The sequence below is a fragment of the Cynoglossus semilaevis genome, chromosome 6, assembly GCF_000523025.1.
Source record: "Cynoglossus semilaevis isolate Cse_v1.0 chromosome 6, Cse_v1.0, whole genome shotgun sequence".
In the NCBI taxonomy this organism is placed as follows: Eukaryota; Metazoa; Chordata; class Actinopteri; order Pleuronectiformes; family Cynoglossidae; genus Cynoglossus; species Cynoglossus semilaevis.
In genome coordinates, this window is record NC_024312.1 from 4,266,195 (window position 1) to 4,285,536 (window position 19,342).

The following is a 19,342-nucleotide window of genomic DNA, read 5'->3' on the forward strand; positions in this document are numbered from 1 at the left end:
TAAAATACTTAGCTATATCCATTATTCAGAGAATTAGACCTTGTAGACCAAGCCTACATTTATATTGGTCTGTTGATTCTAACAGGAGTATATCACTTAAAAAATTAGGCTATAAAAAAGTCTATGGGATGCAGAGTCTGGCAGGCCGGCAACCACACACACAAAATTGTAATCAAAATAATGAATCATAAACATAATTATAAAAGAGAAGAACAAACTTATCTTTGAATGGTGCTCCTCAGGGAGTCTGCTTCTTGACCTGTCCCTCTGTAGTTTCTTTCGATTCCAGTCTCAGGTCGTGGTTAAAAAAAAAAAGTTATCTTTTTATTGGTGCTCTCTGTAGAGTCCAGTCAACACCTGCCAGCAGAAGACAAGAGGGAGAAAAAAAAACAATTTAATTCAGCAGCCATTTGCATCAGTACCAGAGATCTACATCTGCCCCGCTATGTCCTGCTATTCAGCTCACAGGTTTGGGTTTTTCACATATTTTGTGTTTTTGTAATAAACAATTGCTAGAGTTACATATGGTTTGATGTTGTATTAGGAAAACGTATATTTCTCATGTTGCTAAAGTTCACATTTGTTTAACTAACCTTGACGGTGTACTTTTCTTGTTGCTTCTGTTGAACTAATATGCTGTCCTGGCAGCATATTAGTTGTGGCAGGAACTCGTTTGATTGTTTTGACTGACTCTCCCAGGTCTCACACTGAATCACGTGGAGCAACGTGATTCAGCCTTGAGTGCTGGTTGGTTGAGAATGAAACTGCATACACTGATCATCCAGAACACAAAAGCTTGCTTGCTTCAGAACTCTTTGGTACTCTCATGCAGACAGCCTGTTGATTCTCTCTGTACCATGAAGCTTAAAAAAAAAGAAAAATAACGAAAAGACAACTCTGGTTTCTGTGGACAAACTTTATTAACAGAAAATTTCCAAAATGTGTTTTCTGGCTCACACACCAATAATTCTAAAAATATTCTAGAACATTCCCATACATTATATGCACCGTGTTATTGACTGTTTAGTACCCATCACTGAGATGCCAGCACACATTTTAGATGCTGATCGTCTGGAATTTGTGCAAAGAGGTCAAGCCTGATTTCAGTTTTCCAAAGACACCCAATGGAAGAGGATTTCATGTCAGCCTTCAATTCAAAACACTTTCAAACGGAGAGAAGATTAACAGAAGTTGGCTGGTGTACTCTCCACACAGTGATGCTGTCTTCTGCTTTTCACTACAAGAGCTATACAGCTAACTACGGATGGCCACAGTGACTGGTCAAACATCAACAACAACAGTTTGAAAGTACATGAATTTAGCTTGGCCTATATACAGAGTACAGTTAAGTGGAGAAAACTGGACACAACTTAAAGAGGGTATGGCAACAGACACAGTGTTTTGCATCAAGTGTAGCTGCGCAATATCACAGCCGATGATTTCTGAAAATATATTAATACGTCAACTGGTGACGTCAACACAAGAACTGTGGAGTAATATTAACATAATAGTTTTCGCCAAAGTTAATATAATTCAGACACCATTATTTCACACTGCACGTCCTCGCACAGAGTGAGACTGAAGACAGTTTTATTAAATTCAATTAAAGTCACTGATGATCCATCGGTTACTTAAACCTCTGGCCTGACCCATAATCACAGTGAGAGACAAATCTATTTTCGAAAAAGGTTTTAATTTAGTGACTGTGCTGATCAAGTGTGCCGATTTATGTTTATGCTGGTGGAATAAATAACTGTTGGAAAAAAATGGAGAAGCTAAGGGTGACAAGTAGGAGCTGGAATTCCACTAAAAGCAGATTCTACCAATACATGAAACAAAAGCTGCAAGAGAACGATGAGGTAAAAAGAACAGAGACTAAAGTAATTTTGATGTCCAGTTTTTTTGTTGTTTTCAAAACAACAAAACACTGTTAGGTCTCAAAATGATGACTATAATTATAAACTGTATCTCAGGATGACGGTGTGTTGTTTAAAATGACTTCAAACCAGCATCTTACGCCGGTCTTTAATTGAGAACCCTACAGACACCAACAGAGTGCCGGCCTCTGCGGACCCTGTTGTCCAAAAACAGCTACCAGGCAGAAATGGGTGAGACAGAACTGGCCAAAAGGCTCTTGTGTTTGCCTTTTGTAAACTGTGTAAACTTTTTATTCATTAAAAGTAACTCAGTATACATTTTAGTTCCCTTATTCTTCTAGTAAAAAGACTCTACACAGAAGAAGAAGATGCAGCCATTTTAAAATACTTAAATGACCACAAAGAGAAGATGGGCAGATTCAAGTGCTGGAAAAGAATGGAGGAGCTCGGGGTGACCAATTAGAGCTGGAATGAAAAGCCGATATTACCAGCAAAATTAAGTGAATAGAACAGAGACTAAAGTAATTTTGATGCTAAGGTTTCTGTTCCAAAACAACAAAACACAAAAACGTTAGGTCGTTTTGGATGCAGCCACTAGAGGGAAGTATGTTTTAACATGTCTCAAAACGATGACTGTGAGTAACAGCTGGATCTCAGGTAATGGTAAGTAACCCAGATGAAATTTTGTTTTAACTTCCAGGATATAAAAGTTTGAGGTGCCTTCATTTTTATCTCTTCTTTCAAGGTATTAGTATATATTAGTTGGAGGGGGGACAGGAAATGGATGTTTCACATCCTTCTAGTGGTATTATCACTTCACCACTAACGCATTCAACAAGTTAGTTTACACTGGGCAGTAACTGTTGTGGTCTTGCTGAACAGTGCATGGTTTAAAATGACCAGCATTTTACCATTTTCATTTTTTATTTATACACTAGTACAATAAGGGAACCAAAGTGTATACTTAGTTTTACACTTAGTTAACCACCAAGGCACCACTGCCCCACAGTTGGACAGAGAACTGTCATCAACGACAGCCCGGACTGTCTTCCTCTTGAGATCAACTCTCAAATATGAAGAGGTGGGTCCTGGAGCAGGGGTCTTTGGCTCAGGAGGCTCCGTGTCTAATACACTGTCAGGACTGATGGTCTGAAGTGTCTGGGTTCTACCTGCTCCCTTGGTCCTGGTCTAGGGTTGGACTGTGTTGAGGACTGTACTGTAGGCGGGGCTGATGGTGGTACATTCTTCACCTGAGTTACCTCAAGTTGGACATCAACAGCATTACCCTCAGCAGTCTGTAAACATGAATACACAGTCTTAACCTGAGGAGAATTTCTAGGTAGAGTTAAACTACAGTGAGGACACCAAGTGGGTTTGCAAGGTTCATGCAGAGCTGCAGCATCAACATCAAGCCTCTTGCGGGTTGAACGCCACAGTGGTTGCTCTTCCAGCTCTCTGGAGGCCTCTGGTATCTGATTAGGAGAGGGGTCCCCTCCTGGTCCTCTTCTTGTCTACATTCTTTTTGGGGAGAAATGGATGCTTGTTACGCTACAAAAGAAAAAAGAAAAAAAAAGTCCCAGGGATCACATGCTATACTTGAATGTAAGTCCACTTTAAGAAAAAAAAAAAAACACATTAAACAAATCAGATCAAGACAAGAGCAGAAACAAAAAGTGCATAACTAGAATATAAAGCATGTTTTAGCCAGTCCTGTCTGAAGGTACATTACATTGGGTGGACTCTCAGCAGTGGGGATGGATTGAAAGACGGTGGTAGGGCTGGCTGTAGACTTAGGCCAATACTAAGTATGGTTCTCATGAAAATACATCCGGAAATACAAATACCGCCCTTGTTCAAATTATGCAGACACCACAAAGTGAGACCAAACACAAGAGCTCAGCTTTGCGGCCTACACACGAATAAACTATTAACTTAAACACAAACGGAAAGTACAATTTTAGAAAAAAAATAATTATTATTAAACAAACCACACAAGACAAGGTTTAGAAAAAAAAATATTATTAAACAAACCACACAAGACAAGTGCAGAAACGTGAAAAATAAGGTATATGGAAGTATAGTATGCTTAACATTCAGCGTGGATGTTACCGCCAAAAAGAGGCAGTATCGGGTTGTTAACCGGGGCTGAAGCACTTCAGCCTCCTGCTACATATTAATCAATTCTCATTCTTTGTTAGAAAGGCAGTAGCTTTACTTATAAAGTTAGGACAGTCGATTAAAATAGTTCAATGTATCGGCAGTACCACGTGGAATCACTAATAAAGACGAAACTTAGCAAAAACAAACCACCAACTTACAGATGCAGATACGGATAAACACACGAAGCGTGTTATCTCTCCATAGAGAAAGGTCTGTGGAAACATCGAGTCTTCGTGTAAACCGGCCATTGTGGATGTTTAGTAGTTCGCCACGCGACCAACCGACAACCATCAAACAAATTTCACAGGTGCCATTACATTGCTGCTATATACGCATGCGCGGGATGGGCGCCATCTTGGGTAGCCCAAAACGGCAACACCACTTGGACAAACTTAGTGTTCAGCGACAGTGCGTAGGTGCCAGAAGTGCGCATGCGGGAAAGCGAAGCGCACAAAGCAGTTGTGTGACCTATCCGTGCTTTATCTCTACCGATACTGGCCACAAAACTAACAATGGTTACTCGTTAATAACGAAAAAATGTACATAAAATGAAATAGTAGAGAGCTGTGCCTGATATCTAACTGCGCGATCCAATACAAACTGGGTCACATGACGCGTGCCCGTTTCTGTTCCTCAGCATATCACCAACATAAACTTTACAGAACTATTTGTTATATAGAGTGACTCTCTATAGTCCGTGTAATGTCTTTAATGTGTGTGCGAGAGAATTGCTCCTGCTGAGCTACAATAAAGTGCAGAGAAAAGTCAGCAGCGGAGACAGGCAGTACTCTTCCTCAGCTCAAGGGGGCGTCTGAAGTTCAAAATTAAACTTGTGCTGCACGCATCTCTATACTTTAATTTGTTTACACAAGGGTGTTCTGTCCATTTCTATAAAAGAAACGTTTTGTAACGTTTGTGTTGGTGTTAGTGGAATTGAAAGCAGAATGGTGATGGGATATGAAGCATCACCAGGTGCATGCTTCTGTGAGAGCTGCACTTGACCACACGCTCTGAAGTTAATTAGTTTGTGGTACATTTCCTCCTTTTCTCATCTGATGCTAAACAGTTGTGTCTGTCAGAGAGACTGAAGGGGATACTGCAGCAGCAGAGCAGGGTAATGCACATGTTAGTATAGGAAAGGTAAACGCATTAAATTACTTGACATGAACAGAACATGTGCAGAAAGTTTTGAACTTTAGTAAAAATTAATTAAAAAAAGCAGAGTGGGTGAAGTACAGGAGCTTTTATTTATTTACAAAGACACTAACATCTACAAGAACTGACAACCACTAATTAGGATTTCATGAATAAATAATTTATTTCAGGTGTCACGTGACAAATGAATGAACATCAGATATCAGACAATATCAATTTCCTTGTTACGCAATGTCACATTTAAATTTAGTTTGCCAGTAGTCGGTTGGTCGTGTGGGGAAGTTGTTCTTAGGTGACAGAATTTAACATCCACAATGGCCAGTTCGTACCAAAACCTGGACCACGTTTTTTTATCCATGTACTTCTGTATGGTGGTGGTTTTTACCAAGTCTCGTCTTTATCAGTGATCCATATACACCGATTTCGTGGCTGCGAGGAGCAACAGAGACTGACGAGCACCCAAGAGCATAAACATAAATCGGCACCCTTGATAAGCACAGGGCAGTGCGGACCCCTGACCGCACTACTTAAACCTCTGGCCTGAGCCATAATCACAGTGAGAGGCAGATCTATTTCCTAGTTTTTAGCACATGTTGAACAACATACTTCTCTCAAGTGGCTGCATCCAAAACAACCTAACATTTTTGCCCTTGTAACAACAAAGAAAACTTGACATCAAAATTACTTCAGTCTCAGTTCTATTCACCTCATTGTTCTCTTGCTTCTTTTGAACAGTGGGCAACCTTTAAGCGCCTGGGGAGCAGTGTGTGGGGATGGTGCCTTGCTCAGAGCACCTCAGTGGCTTTTCATTGAGTTCCAGCTCTGATTGGTCAACCCTTAAGCTCCTCCATTCCTTTCCAGCACTTGAATCTGCCCATCTCTTCCTTGTGGTTATTCAGATATTTTAAAACACCACATTTTCCTCTAGTGTGTAGTCATTTCACTAGTAGAAAAATGGAACAAAAGTGTACACTTAGTTACTTTTAATGAATAAAAAAGTTTGCACAGTATACAAAAGGCAAACACACTGTTCTGTCTCACCCATTTTTGCCTGGTAGCTGTTTTTGGACAACAGGGTCCATCGAGGCCGGCACTCTGTTGGTGTCTGTAGGGTTCTCAATTAAAGACTGGAGGTCTTGAATCGAAGTAATCAAGGCTTTTTTTAAGATTGAGAAAAGCACATAGAAACAACACACTGTTCAGCTAATCCACCTAAAAAAACATCTGCACCAAGAAAAACAGAACATTCACTGCTCAGTGGAGACTCACTTCATTTGTTCGCTCCATCAATGCGTTGACTTCGCTGAAAATCCTTCACCTGGAGCTGAGTGGAACTCACAGCAGAGTCTTTGGTCACAGGTGACTGTGAGGAAGGAGGAAATAAGAAAGGAAAGTGAACTACCAGCAATTTGTGCTAAGACAGTTGCTGAGCTGAAAGCGGGAATGAAGGCGTGGACGTTGCCGCCAAAAAGAGGCAGTATCCGGTCGTTGACCGGGACTGACGCACTTTAGCCTCCTGCTACATATAAAGGACTAAGAAAACTTAACATTTCTCATTCTTTGTTATAAAGGCACTAGCTTTACTTATAAAGTTAGGACAACCGATTAAGATATACAGCTCAATTTATCGGCAATGCCACGGAAAGACAAGACTTTGTAAAAACCACCAACTTACAGATGCACACGGATAATCACACAAAGCGTGTTCTCCCACTCTATAAAGGATGTTCTGGGGAAACTTCGAGCCTTCGTATAAACCGGCCATTGTGGATGTTAAGTAGTTCGCCACGCAACCAACCGACAACTATCAAACAATTTTACATGTGACATTAGGACGCTGCTATTTACGCATGCGCGAGGTGGGCGCCATCTTGGACCGCCCAAGACGGCAACTCCACTGGGACAAACTTAATAAGTGAAAATGAACTGTCGCTGCCCAATTTCAGTTGCGCATGTAAGGCGCATCTGAAATTGGGCAACTTAAACTTAAAACCTCTTAAGTTTAGTAGGGAATCTCTTCACACTCAACGTTAATAAAACAAAGTTAAAAATGATGGCTTCTGACTATCAACCATTCCTCGTCGTCCACTCCTCCACGGTGTATAGTGTTGTGTATATAAAGTAAAGTGTGTTATAAGTGTGTTTATAAATACTTTTGAAAATTATATGTGTTATACTACTCTGCCATAAAATAATAAAACATAATAATAATAACAACAATAATAATTACTATTATAATTATTATAAAAATATTTAGACGAGGAAACAAATATTCATAATCACCAAAAGTGTAGCAAAATGGCTTAAATAAAAGCAAATTAATAAAAAAGTTGACTGATGACGACTTAACTTTACTTAAACACCAGAGGGAGCCATAGACCAACAAATTCTTCCGTGTGTCGTTAGTGTGACACAATTATTGAGAAATGTTCAGAAGGTTCGTTTTTGTGTAAAAATAAAAATAAGCCGAAAAAATGAAACCGAACTATTCAGCAATAAATAAATAAATACATATCACTTTTGAGAAATGACATGTTTTGAAACTTAAAGTTTAAAGAGAGAGAGAGGGGGAGAGAGAGAGCACGAGGGGGGCGTGTCCCAGTTACTTCCCCTCCTCCTCCCCCTGCTCCCGAACACTCGGTTTCAGGCACCGTCAGTCTTGGATCAGGTCATACCACGACTGTACTGGAGGACGAAGTCCTGTCAAGAACAGGATAACATCACGGACCAATTGGATACCAGGTTCTGAGGACTCTATTCCAGGAATTATGTGAATTATGTTATATGAGATTTGACTTTATCACATTTCTTTGAGTTCCTCCTCGATTTAAAGGAGTAAAAAAAACGCATCTCCCCCGGAGATGGAGCCTGAGGAGGGGAAGATCTCCGTGTGGGTTTGCCGAGAGGAGAAGCTCGTCTCTGGCCTCACCAAACGAACCACCTGTGCTGATGTGGTTCGAGTCCTGCTGGAGGAGCAGGTCCTGGGTCAGGGCGCCGCGGCAATGCTGTCCAGTTCTCCTGAGTCCTACTGTGTGGTGGAGAAGTGGCGAGGCTTCGAGAGGATTCTGCCGAACAAAACTCGGATCCTGCGGCTGTGGGCTGCCTGGGGAGAGGAGCAGGAAAACGTACGCTTCGTCCTGGTGAAGAACGCAGCGTCTTTGCCCAACACCGGCCCCCGCAGCGCTGAGGCCCGGGTGGTGCAAAGTCGGGAGAGCGGGTGTCCGGGCGGTGCGCTCGGCAGAGGCACGTCCAGGAGCTGCTGGAGCGCAGCGGCCGCCGCCGCCAACCTCACCCAGGAGAAGCAGAGGCGCATCGTGCGCAAAGCTTTCAGGAAGTTGGAGAAGATGAACAAAAAGAAGGAGCAGACGCTGTGCAAAGACCAGAGCTCGGTGGAGAAGATGGAGACGCTGGTGCATCTGGTCATCTCTCAGGACCACACCATCCGCCAGCAGATCCACAGGCTGAAGGAGCTGGACCGGGAGATCGAGCGCTACGAGGCCAAAGTTCACTTGGATCGCATTAAAACGCACGGAGCCAACTACGTGCAGGACACGTACATGATGGACACCTGCGGCCACGCACCCACTGTCTCCCCAGACTGCGTGAAGAGGCACAGTCCCAGGGCGCAGTGGCAGGACGCGCCGTGCGCACCCGCGGAACCTGCGCTGGCGCAGTTCGAGGAATACGCGCGTTGCTGCGAAGAGGTGGTGCGGCTACAAGAGGAGCTGACGGAGCGGGAGGCGCTGGTGGAGAGCATCTCAGGTGAGATCCAAGAGGAGTTAAACCGGAGGTGGATGAAGCGGAGGCGCGATATCGGGAGAGCTGAGGAGGAAGCCGTGGCAGCTGCTGCCGTCGAGGCAACGGAGTTGCGGCTGGCAGCTCTTGGCGGCTCTCCTGCAGCTGTGGAGGCAGATGTTGAGAGTTTGTCTAAGAGTGAACTCGTCCTGGAGGAGGAGGAGGAGGAGGAAGAGAGGATCCAAACACAGCTAGACACCAGTCTGTACATCGGCCTGCGGCTGAAGACGGACCTGGACACCATCAGAAGCGAACTGGACCTGAGTCTGTTCCTCTGGGAGAGTAAAGAGGGAGAACTGCTGGAGCTGCTGGCCAGAGCTGAGAGCACAGAGGTGGAGCAGGTGACTGATGGTGGGGAGGAGGAGGAGGAGGAGAAGGAGGAAGAGGAGGAGGGTGAGGGTCACCTGAAGGGTTCAGTCGGCACTGACAGTGAACCTGTAACCACAGACAGTACCAGTGGTGCTGGGGGCTGGATGGAGCAGGCCAGAGGTTTGTCCAAATCCTGCAACACCAACGACGATGACTCGGACACAGGTTTGAGCTCCATGCACAGTCAGGACTCAGACAACCCACCTGTCTGTGAGTCACTGGTGTAGAACCTACTGGAAGTTCATTTGTTGGAATTTTCTGCAAAAACAAAATTCAATAAAACTCAGGGTCAGAGAATCAGGGTGGAGATGTTCCTCCACCTCCTCCTCCTCCTCCTCCTCCTAAAGAGCACCTCAGGGTGGAGACTGTTCACCTGCAGCAAAAATGTAGCTGTTGCACAATAATAAGCTGGGACCATTTTAGATCATGAATGTTTGATGTCAGACACAAACGTAGGTTTTAAAGTTTTAAATCTGGGAATTTGAGGTTAGGTCATCACGATGAAAACAAAAACGAATGAAAAGGTGAATTTAAACTCTTAAAGTCTGGACTCAAAAAAAAAAAGTTTTGGCTGTTAAATTCATTCACCTTAAAATAGACTAACTGCTGGTGTTAGATTTGTTTACATCATAGTCTAGCTAAGTTTCTGAGCAGCACCGTGGGCCACATTCCTTTGGACCACAAATAATGTGGACAGAACTATTTATTCTGGCTTTATGTCGGACCAAATAAAGGTTGTCTAGTCTACACGTTAGATCCAGCGTCTAGCCTACGTTATTCTGGTCTGTTTCAGATGAGAACTACTATGTGCCCCATAGACCAAATGTATTACTTTAATAAATTGCCTTTAAAGTTAAAAATGGCTCTGCTTCCCTGTGAGATAAAAAAACAAACAAACAAAAAACAACAGAAGCAGCAACAAAAATATACTTCAGATACTGCAGTACTGTAGTACCTGCTCTAAAAGTGTAGTTTTCACTTTAACGATGATTGGTTGGAGATGTTTAGTCTGCCCTATCAGCACGAGATGATTTTATTTATTTCAGTCTTCACCTTCATTTTGTGTGAGAAAGACGGAGAAGATCCCGACCCGTCACCTCTGTGGGCGTGGCCTCCAAAATGTCATTCATAAATTTGAACAACATTATTTAAAATACAATAATATGTTTACAACGCAAGAAAGTGTCTCTATTATTTATGAAGCGTTTCTATAATCCAGAGTGTGGGCCACATTACTAATGAGTTGTTTATGTAATCCAGAGTGTGGGCCACATTACTAATGGGTTGTTTATGTAATCCAGAGTGTGGGCCACATTACTAATGGGTTGTTTATGTAATCCAGAGTGTGGGCCACATTACTAATGGGTTGATTACTAGTGTGGGCCACATTACTAATGGGTTGTTTATGTAATCCAGAGTGTGGGCCACATTACTAATGGGTTGTTTATGTAATCCAGAGTGTGGGCCACGTTACGAATGGGTTGTTTGTATAATACAGAGTGTGGGCCACATTACTTATGGAATGTTTCTATAACCCAGTGTCTGGGCCACATTACTAATAGGTCACTTCTATAAACCAGAGTGTGGGCCACATTACTAATGGAATGTTTCTATAATCCAGAGTGTGGGCCACATTACTAATGGGTCATGTCTATAATTAAGAGTGAACTGTACTTCCTGGGGAGAGAACACCCACCTACAGCACTGTAGGTGGGTGTTCTCTCCCCACGAAGTGCAGTTCACTCTTAATGAATGAACTTGAGTTGAACATCAAGTGTTGAACCCACTTCACAGTCGGATCTTTTCTGCTGTTGAGTCACTTTGGTCAGCTTCAATCTGCGGAAAATCACACACACACACACACACAAACACACACACAGTCATGAACAGTTTTTGTTGTTTGTCTGTTGTTAATCCTTTAATGTAATCTCCAGTTGACGGTGCTGAAATGTGACACCACCTTCATCAGTGAGGATCAAGTCTCCTCTTCACTTTCCCTTTCCACTCCTCCTGTTTCCTCTCACCAGGATCAGCATGACAAACGCTTTGGATATAAAACCGTGTGTGTTATCTGTAATGGGTTTACAGACCACACACATCTGTGTTCATGACACGACTGTATCTGTCTGAGCGTCTGTGGGATTAGCACAGCTGATCACAACAAAATTACACTGATGTGGCATTTTCTAAAGAAAGAAAGTCAATGACATCAAAGAACAAAGATCAAACAGAGCAGCTAACAAAGCAGCTGACTAACCGCTAAATGACTCACACTTAAACCATCAACCACCAAAATATGAAATGAATACGGCTGTAGACAAAAACTAAATGACTAATTAACCCAGAAGAAAGAACAACAGAGAGAGAGAACAGCTAATGCTAATTTTAATAATTTTAGCTTTTCACTGAAATGAAAAGGTTTTAAACAAATGTTAAATGTTCTATACAATTTTATCAGCATGAGTTCTTTTTACTTGTTTAAAAGGACCAAAAAAAATTATTTTTTAAAAATACACGTCAAAGGATTCAATAAAAGATATATTTGACTTTTTTTAATTCACAGAAGCATGAATACTATAATAAGATAAACTCAACATTTTGTAAACCCTAATGTGTCTAAAAGCCTATGTCCTATATCAAACCTATGTGATGTGACATTGTTACATGACATAGGTTTGACGTGAATGTTTCCAGGTGTGTCTCTGTACGCCGCCGTCTCGTCAACACTCAAACATGCAACATAAAAAAAAAGCTCAGGGCAATAAATAACTCCAATCAAAACCAGCAAAAATACTGGCAGCGTTAAATTTAATTAACGAGTGTGAATAACAACCAATGAAACCAGAACCAGCTCTTCAGGTTCTGGAGTCTCAGTCCACCAACACCTGTTGCCACAAACACGGTGTTCAAAATAAGGGCCGCGGGACACAGAAGCTGCCAGTCACAGCATTGGTTTAAATTTTAAAAATTAAAATATCATTAGCACAGGCTGCTTTTAGCCATAGTTTTTTAGGCTATAGAGACGTGTATTATTAATGATCAACGGTAACAATGGTCGCTTAGTGGTTAAGGAAGCAGACTTGGGTCGGGAACGCTTCAGGTTCGAATCCAACAGCTGCCAAGTTGGTGCTCTGAGCATGAGCACCGTCCCCGCACACACTGCTGCCCACTGCACTTTTAGCCATTTCCTGGCTAACTGTTAGATATCAACGACTCACATATTTTAAAGCTATTTTTGCTAACTCAGTTTTATTTCTTTGTTTTGCTCTTTAAGCAACACTAGAATTTTCACTGGTCATATTGAGCCAAGTTTTAGACAGTTTTATACTGCACTGAAACGCACAAAGGTAAGGAGGAGACGAAGCAGTGAGACGAGTGTGAGGTGAGGCAGTCTGTGGTTGGACGAGAGGGAGGACGACATGATTTATGATGTGGACCAGCCGGTTCTGTTCTCTCTTTTATCACTGCTGCTGATGCTACTGCTGATGCTACTGCAGATGCTAGTGCTGATGCTGTTACCGCAGATCCAGACTCAGAGTCAGCAGCTGTTTGCTTCAGATAAAAAGGAAAAACCAGAGGAACTGGACTGCAGTCTATCTGAGACCTAATCAATACATCAACTAAATAATGAAGAGCTGCAGCCAATCATCATGCAATGCACATTCACAGCCACATTAGCACGAAGGCTAACCCTACAGAACGGTCAGTTAACCTTATCCAGAACTAGACTCTATGCCCATGTCTATTAAAAAAAGTTAGGAAGTAAAAAAAAACATCTGTGTAATTTTTTTTCAGGCATTTGATTGAAATGCGCCTTCTCCACCTCCCCTTCCTCCTCCTCCTCCTCCTCCTCATCATCATCATCATCATCAGCACCAACAGATAGAATAGACGGAAACAGACGCTGCCGTTGACCTTCCTGTCATGCACTGCAACCACTGCAGCTTTTGTGCTGAACAAACACCTGTGTGTGTTCGTGTGTGTGTGTAATCACATTTTCCTGTTTCCATATTTTAATCTTTAGTTTCCTCTGCTCAGCCGTGTGTGTGTGTGTGTGTGTTCACTGCGATACCTACCAGCCTCGGAGCTGTGACATCACCAATTCGTTTCCTTCTCCGGAGAAGGTGGAGGAGAGTATTTCTGAAATATGGAAACGGTCAGTAAAACCTCCAAGTCTAATTTTCTGCAGCTCTAGAATACCAAGAGCGAGGGAGCTGTCCCAAGCGGTCTAGGCCTACAGCAGTGTCAGAGAGAACTAAATGGAGGGCCACAAAGTCAGTCAGTCAGTCCCTGAGTCTCAGGGTTTGGAGCTGATCTTCTTCACTCTCTGTGATGAACGACTTCTCACATGTTTATTATTATCATTTTTTATAGAAAATATGAACCTGCAGCTTCTTGATTTAATCTGTTGGACGTTGAGATCAGATCAGGGTCGTCTTGTTTCTTAGATTACAACAACAGTCAAAGAATGTCATGGATCAGCCAATCATTAACCTCAGCTTCCTGCTCGTGGACAGGAATGTTTTCCTGATGACAGCAAACCTTTACCACCACGCCCACCCCCCAGCCCCCACTCTCCCATCTCCCCCAACACCACCTTCACCTCAGTACACAGTATTCTGAAGGTCATGGAGGAAGTGTCAATGTTTGACCCTGACTTCATTCTTTCTGTTTTGCCTTAGAACAAACTTGACTTTAAATTAGTTTCCCGTGAATCTAAAAACAATGCACCTCCCCCTCCACCCCCCCACCCACCATTAAAATCACAGAAGGTTAATGTTTTTCCCACAGCTGGGAGCCTTGCACCAACCAACCACCCCTCCCAAAATTCCTCCACCCCCACTTCTCTGACCAGGTCCAGCAGTTAGACTTTGATCCTGAACCCACAGGTCAAACACTAACAAGGTCAGCCGGGGTCAAACACGGCCCGTGAGTTCTGTACATTCCACAGCTTTTAATAAGTCACGACTGAAAGACACAGAGAGGGAGATAAGAGACCAGCAGGAGCAGGAGCAGGAGCAGGAGGCAGAACCTTACCTTATGTTGTGCACCCGTTCCTCCATCACTGAAGTGTCTGTCTCTGCTGTCCATCCTACATCAGTCAGAAACATCTAGAAAAGAAAACAAACACTGGTCTTAAAAAAAAGAACTAACGACCAAAGACAGAGACGGACGTGTAGGAGACGAGTCTTTGTCTACGTTGAATATGCTGAAGATAACTGTAGTTCTTTAAATGTACGTAATTCAACTAAATTAAATATGAATCTGGTGAACTATAGGAGGAGAACGGACCTGGGACGGGTTTCTATGAACACAGTCCTAACAGAGTAGAGACATTTTTATCTCTGACTTTGACAGTTTTCTTTGTTCCACTGCCTGGCTTTGGGTTCAATCCATCACTTCCCTTCACTGGAGGCACGCAGGCCGGTGCACGTGCACAGGCACACACACACACACACACACATAAGGTGGGGTCCATTCACTCTCTTTTACATTTCTACTCTATAGCTTTTAGTTGGCTTTGCTGAATAAACAAGGCGTGGGCCAGAGCCGCCTCTCACTGAGCAGAACCTGTGCCTTCAGACTGACCTCTGGGGGTATGTGTGTGTGTGTGTGTGTGTGCTCAGGTTTGACTGCAATTATTCCTGCATAATTAGGCCATTATCAAGGTATATTATCAAATCATAATGAGATGATGAATTGGCTGTTAGCTGCTGGGGCGTGACGTCGATCCTGCACTGGAGGTCACGTGACTTAAGACTTTAAAAGTCGGCCAAACATAAAGAGCATATTTCAGCTTCACACTTTCAAACATGTGCTTTATATGAGAAATGACTTTTGGCCAGAAGGTCTTTACTTGACAGGCTAACAGTTAGCACACTCAGTGACTTCCACAGGTGAATGTCTGTGTCATTTAGTGTAAAAAAAACGTTGCATGCTCAGTGACTTCCACAGGTGAGTGTCTGTGTCATTTAGTGTACAAAAATGTAGCTTTTTAATAATGGATGGACATTAAAGGGTGATTCAGAGTTATATGCTGCCTTTTAATATTTGTACTTTGAATTTTAGTTTTGTTTGTTTTAGCATTAAGGCTATGGTTCAGGTTTAACCTTTGTTGATAGGATTGTTTCATGTAGAAGTGACAGTGCATCTGATGAAGATTATTGTTGCTAACTATAACATTTTGGCTAAATGTTTTGGCTGACATAGTAACATCCAGAAAAATAGCTAAATCCAGACAAACGTTCACAGACATTTCCTTCCTCATTAGCGACGGCAACACAGGCGTTGACATGATCCTTATGTGTGTTTGTGTGTGTGTGGATCAATGGACTGACTGATCAAACAAACGTGTGCGTGATTTTGTTTTTTACTCACCTGTGACTTGGATAAGATTATCTTTCACGTTGGTAAAGCTGCAGTACACTCCCACTAAAATACACACACAGAGAGACACACACACACACAGCTGGAGAGTAAGTGAACAACCAAGCTTCAGTTTCAGGTCTGAGAAGATATTTTTCTGTCTACCTGGGGGTGAAAGAGAAGATCAATCAGAATTGTTGTGTTTTTATAGGTGGCGCCTCTCGGTGGTGAACCTGCAACAATATCATTGTTACTTTAAATTGAGGGTAAAAAAATCTCTACATGAAAGAAACAGCGTATGTTCTGTTGTTTGGTCGTCACATGGATGATGTCATCACAGCTCACACTGCACACACACTTTATCTTTACAACTGTCAATTACACTGCGTGTGTGTCACGTGTCGAAAACAATTCACCTCAGGTTCAACCGACGGCTAGCTAGTTTCAGATTCATTTGTTTTTGTGGAGCCATAGATACACGACATCAACACCGTGTGTGTGTGAGTGAGTGTGTGTTCCGTCTTTTTGTGCTCTCAATCTACTGTTACATAACTCTTACTGCACCTGCATTTTCACAATCAACTAAACAACAGTAGAAACTAGAGGGGTGTGTGTGTGTGTTCAGTGGCGGACAGAAGAGAGGCGGTGAGTACAGAGTTGCTCCCACACGCCCGAACGTGCAGGTCGACACACTAGTGAGGATCAGGTGACACGCTGAAGCTTTATGAACACGAACACACACACACACACACACACACACACACAACAGTATGAATATTTAAATGTAACTCTGAGCTGGTCAAAGGTCAAAGGGCAGATCCGTTTCCTCACCGTCTACGAATTGGTTTATATTCATATACAAACGACTCCAGAACCCCAGGAGAGACGACCTCTGGAACCAGGTTTCTGTCACCGGTGGAACTGTTTGTGTGGCACTGGCTCAGCCGTGATTTTAATTTGGAAAAACACACCCTGTTGATCAGACAGCAGCTCAGAAAGACATGACCAAAAATAAATAATAAAAAAAAAGAAGATTTAATGACATCACTATATAGAGTGGTTTCCGTTGAACACCTGATTATAGAGAATTGAACATCTTCTGGTCACCGTAATCATATTAACGTCACTTGATGTTTCTGCCAGTTTGATGACATCATAGGTTTTCTATATTTTTTTTGTAACGCTAGCAGCTGCCAGGGGGAAAACCCCTAAAGAAGAAAAGCAGCAGGAAGACAGGAAAAGCCGAGCTCAGACAGGAAAAGCCGAGCTCATCTTCCTGAACGTCCCTGGAATTTCCACCATTCCCACATGAGGAACAACAAAGATTAAAGATAGTACAATCACAAAGAGCTTTAAATGCCCCCCCAAAAAAACCTAATATGCACAAAAAAAATCAATTAGCCAAAATGAGCAAGTGGTTAAAGATAAATAAGAAACTATTTAGAGAAATTAGCTGAAAAGATAGTTGAGAATAACCGTGGGTTAGTCATACGTTTTAAAAGATGGCTAACAGTTGGTCTGCGTCAATGTAAAAATATCCCTGTGTTAGTGTGCAGTTCCAGAACCTTCTCTGTAGTTGATGCTTTGTAACCTGATATCAGCAGATAAGAACTTCCTTGATGCTGAAATGATGCTGAGCCAATGACTTGAATGAAAACAAATCTGTGTCCTGAAGACAGAAGACATCACCTGACAGACCAACAAAGGCGGGGAGAGGCGTGGGGGGACGCAGGGGGGGTTGGTGAGAGACAGATACCACAGAGGAACGTGGAGAAATTCCATGCTTTTGTCTGAACCTTCTCCTCTGCCCCGACTCTCGCCTCATGTTTTGTCTGCTGCTTTCTTCACATGTTGACAAATAATTCCACACAGGAGACACGACCTGGAGACAACGCAGCACAGCCACCGCTGCTGTAGGTCACATGGTCACGTCATAATGTCGAGTGACTGCGGTATTCTGGTGGTGTGACCCCTAAGGTCAGGTCCCTGACCCTTCACCCCTGCACAGTACAGCCCACTGCATCACATCTGATACTATCTGACAGAGAGTTCTCTGATCCTGAGACAGTATAAAAACTATTGTAGGAAGTACAAATATAGTATCAAAACTACAGTAAAACTACAGTATTAAAACTACAGAAGAAAGAACCAAAATTTGATTTGAAACACTATAAAACTACAGTTTTACTGCAGTATAAATACTACAATATTTGAATTGAAACACTATAAAACTATAGTTTTACTGCAGTATAAATACTACAATTTTATATATAACTATAGTGTTAAAAACTGCAATAAACGTGGAGTTACTAAATGATGAAGTCACAAATATCCACTAGGTTCTCAGTTCTGATCCCGAAAACACAAAATGGTGGACAGACATTCTTAAAGGTCATGAAGAACATCTGTAGAACGTCCAAGTCTTCTTGTTGTGTTTGTTTTCATCCTCTTCTTCACAGAAGAACACAGACGTTCTCAAGCCTTTCAACAGCGTCTGCTCCACCGCTGCCCTCCATCCAATTTACAATAATCCTCCCTCTGACCCCTGACGACCCCTGACCACCCACACTAAAACAACCTAAACCACTTGACACAAGGACTCAAGAGGTGAAGAATGACAAGTATGTACACACACAAACACTAGTCCAGTACACAGATTTGCACAAACAAACACACATTTGTGATGCTGGTGGCTTAGTGGTCCGGAAGGCTCCTGGTTCGAGTCCACCAGCTGCCAAGTTACCACTAAGGTGCTCTGAGCAAGGCACAAATAATTCACTTTCACTTAACAGAAGTTTTGTGACAAGCACTCATAAGAATAAAATGAAAGTTCCAAAACCCAGGTTCCACTGTATATACTGTTTCTTTTGTCACTGCCCGACCTGATCCAGACCTTCTGTCATTACTTATATTCATGACAAGGTTTAAGGTGAGGTTCTGCAGACTTTGACTCCTTGACTCCTCCTTTGACTTCTACCAGCATCAAACATCCATCAGTTCTAGTTCAAACGAAGCTCAGATCGTCAATCCTTGGTGGAACTGTCTTTCTTACCCAAAGCTAACTTTCTAACTCTGGTCCTTACCTGTCAATTTTCCCACACCGACACAATGACATCACTCCTGCTCCTGCCCTCACATACGGGCTGCTGACCTCTGCCCACACACAGGCTCCACCTCCTGGCTGTGAAAAACAGGTTAAAACTGTTTAAAAAAAACATTCAGTGTTCTTGAATCTCCATGTAAAGTACCATGTAAAGTACCAGCTTCACCTGAGCTTTTGTTGGTGACGTCCAGGTCGTCAGTAGTCGGACCTGTCTGGACGCCGGACTGGGCTTGAGTTGTGGTTGAACAGGTACTGCTGGGCCAGACGGACCACCGGGTCAGAACTCTTTAAGCTCCTGAAACAGAACAAAGATTCTGTTCAGTTTTTTATGCAAAAGTGGATTAAAAATGAGGTTTTATAGAGTGAAGTGTAAATATCCCTGTGGAGGGAGGAGGGGGGGGGGGTCTCACAAGTAAAACACTTAAAAAGTCATAACATGTGCTGCTGTTGTGTGTGTGTGTGTGTGTGTGTGAGTCAGTGAGGGAACGCGTCCTTGTCAAATGAATTTTATCAGGGA

At 42.7% G+C, this 19,342-nt stretch overlaps 1 protein-coding gene and 1 long non-coding RNA gene across 3 annotated transcripts in view; one reads left to right on the plus strand and one right to left on the minus strand.

Moving 5' to 3' along the window:
* Window positions 1–5,793: 5,793 nt before the first annotated feature.
* Window positions 5,794–19,342, minus strand: part of LOC107988695 (uncharacterized) — a 21,060-nt gene continuing 7,511 nt past the window's right edge. The window contains exons 4-14 of one of the 2 annotated variants that reach the window (XR_001760182.2): window positions 18,992–19,120; window positions 18,806–18,903; window positions 16,554–16,694; window positions 15,888–15,955; window positions 15,735–15,788; window positions 14,394–14,467; window positions 13,433–13,496; window positions 11,144–11,192; window positions 6,462–6,555; window positions 6,234–6,348; window positions 5,794–6,135 (exon numbers count right to left, since the gene is read on the minus strand). This is a non-coding gene — a long non-coding RNA (uncharacterized LOC107988695). Of the gene's footprint in view, window positions 6,136–6,233; window positions 6,349–6,461; window positions 6,556–11,143; window positions 11,193–11,316; window positions 12,628–13,432; window positions 13,497–14,393; window positions 14,468–15,734; window positions 15,789–15,887; window positions 15,956–16,553; window positions 16,695–18,805; window positions 18,904–18,991; window positions 19,121–19,342 lie in introns of those variants that run through there. The other variant, XR_003049861.1, reaches the window with a different exon arrangement.
* On the plus strand, window positions 7,014–10,719 carry LOC103379678 (ras association domain-containing protein 10-like). The gene has a single exon (XM_008311303.3). It carries the CDS (start codon window positions 8,054–8,056, stop codon window positions 9,581–9,583), a length of 1,530 nt encoding a protein of 509 aa, XP_008309525.1. The 5' UTR covers window positions 7,014–8,053; the 3' UTR covers window positions 9,584–10,719.

Excerpts from the sequence above, each read along its gene's own strand:
- LOC103379678 (XM_008311303.3), top strand. The coding sequence starts at position 8,054 with ATGGAGCCTGAGGAGGGGAAGATCTCCGTGTGGGTTTGCCGAGAGGAG.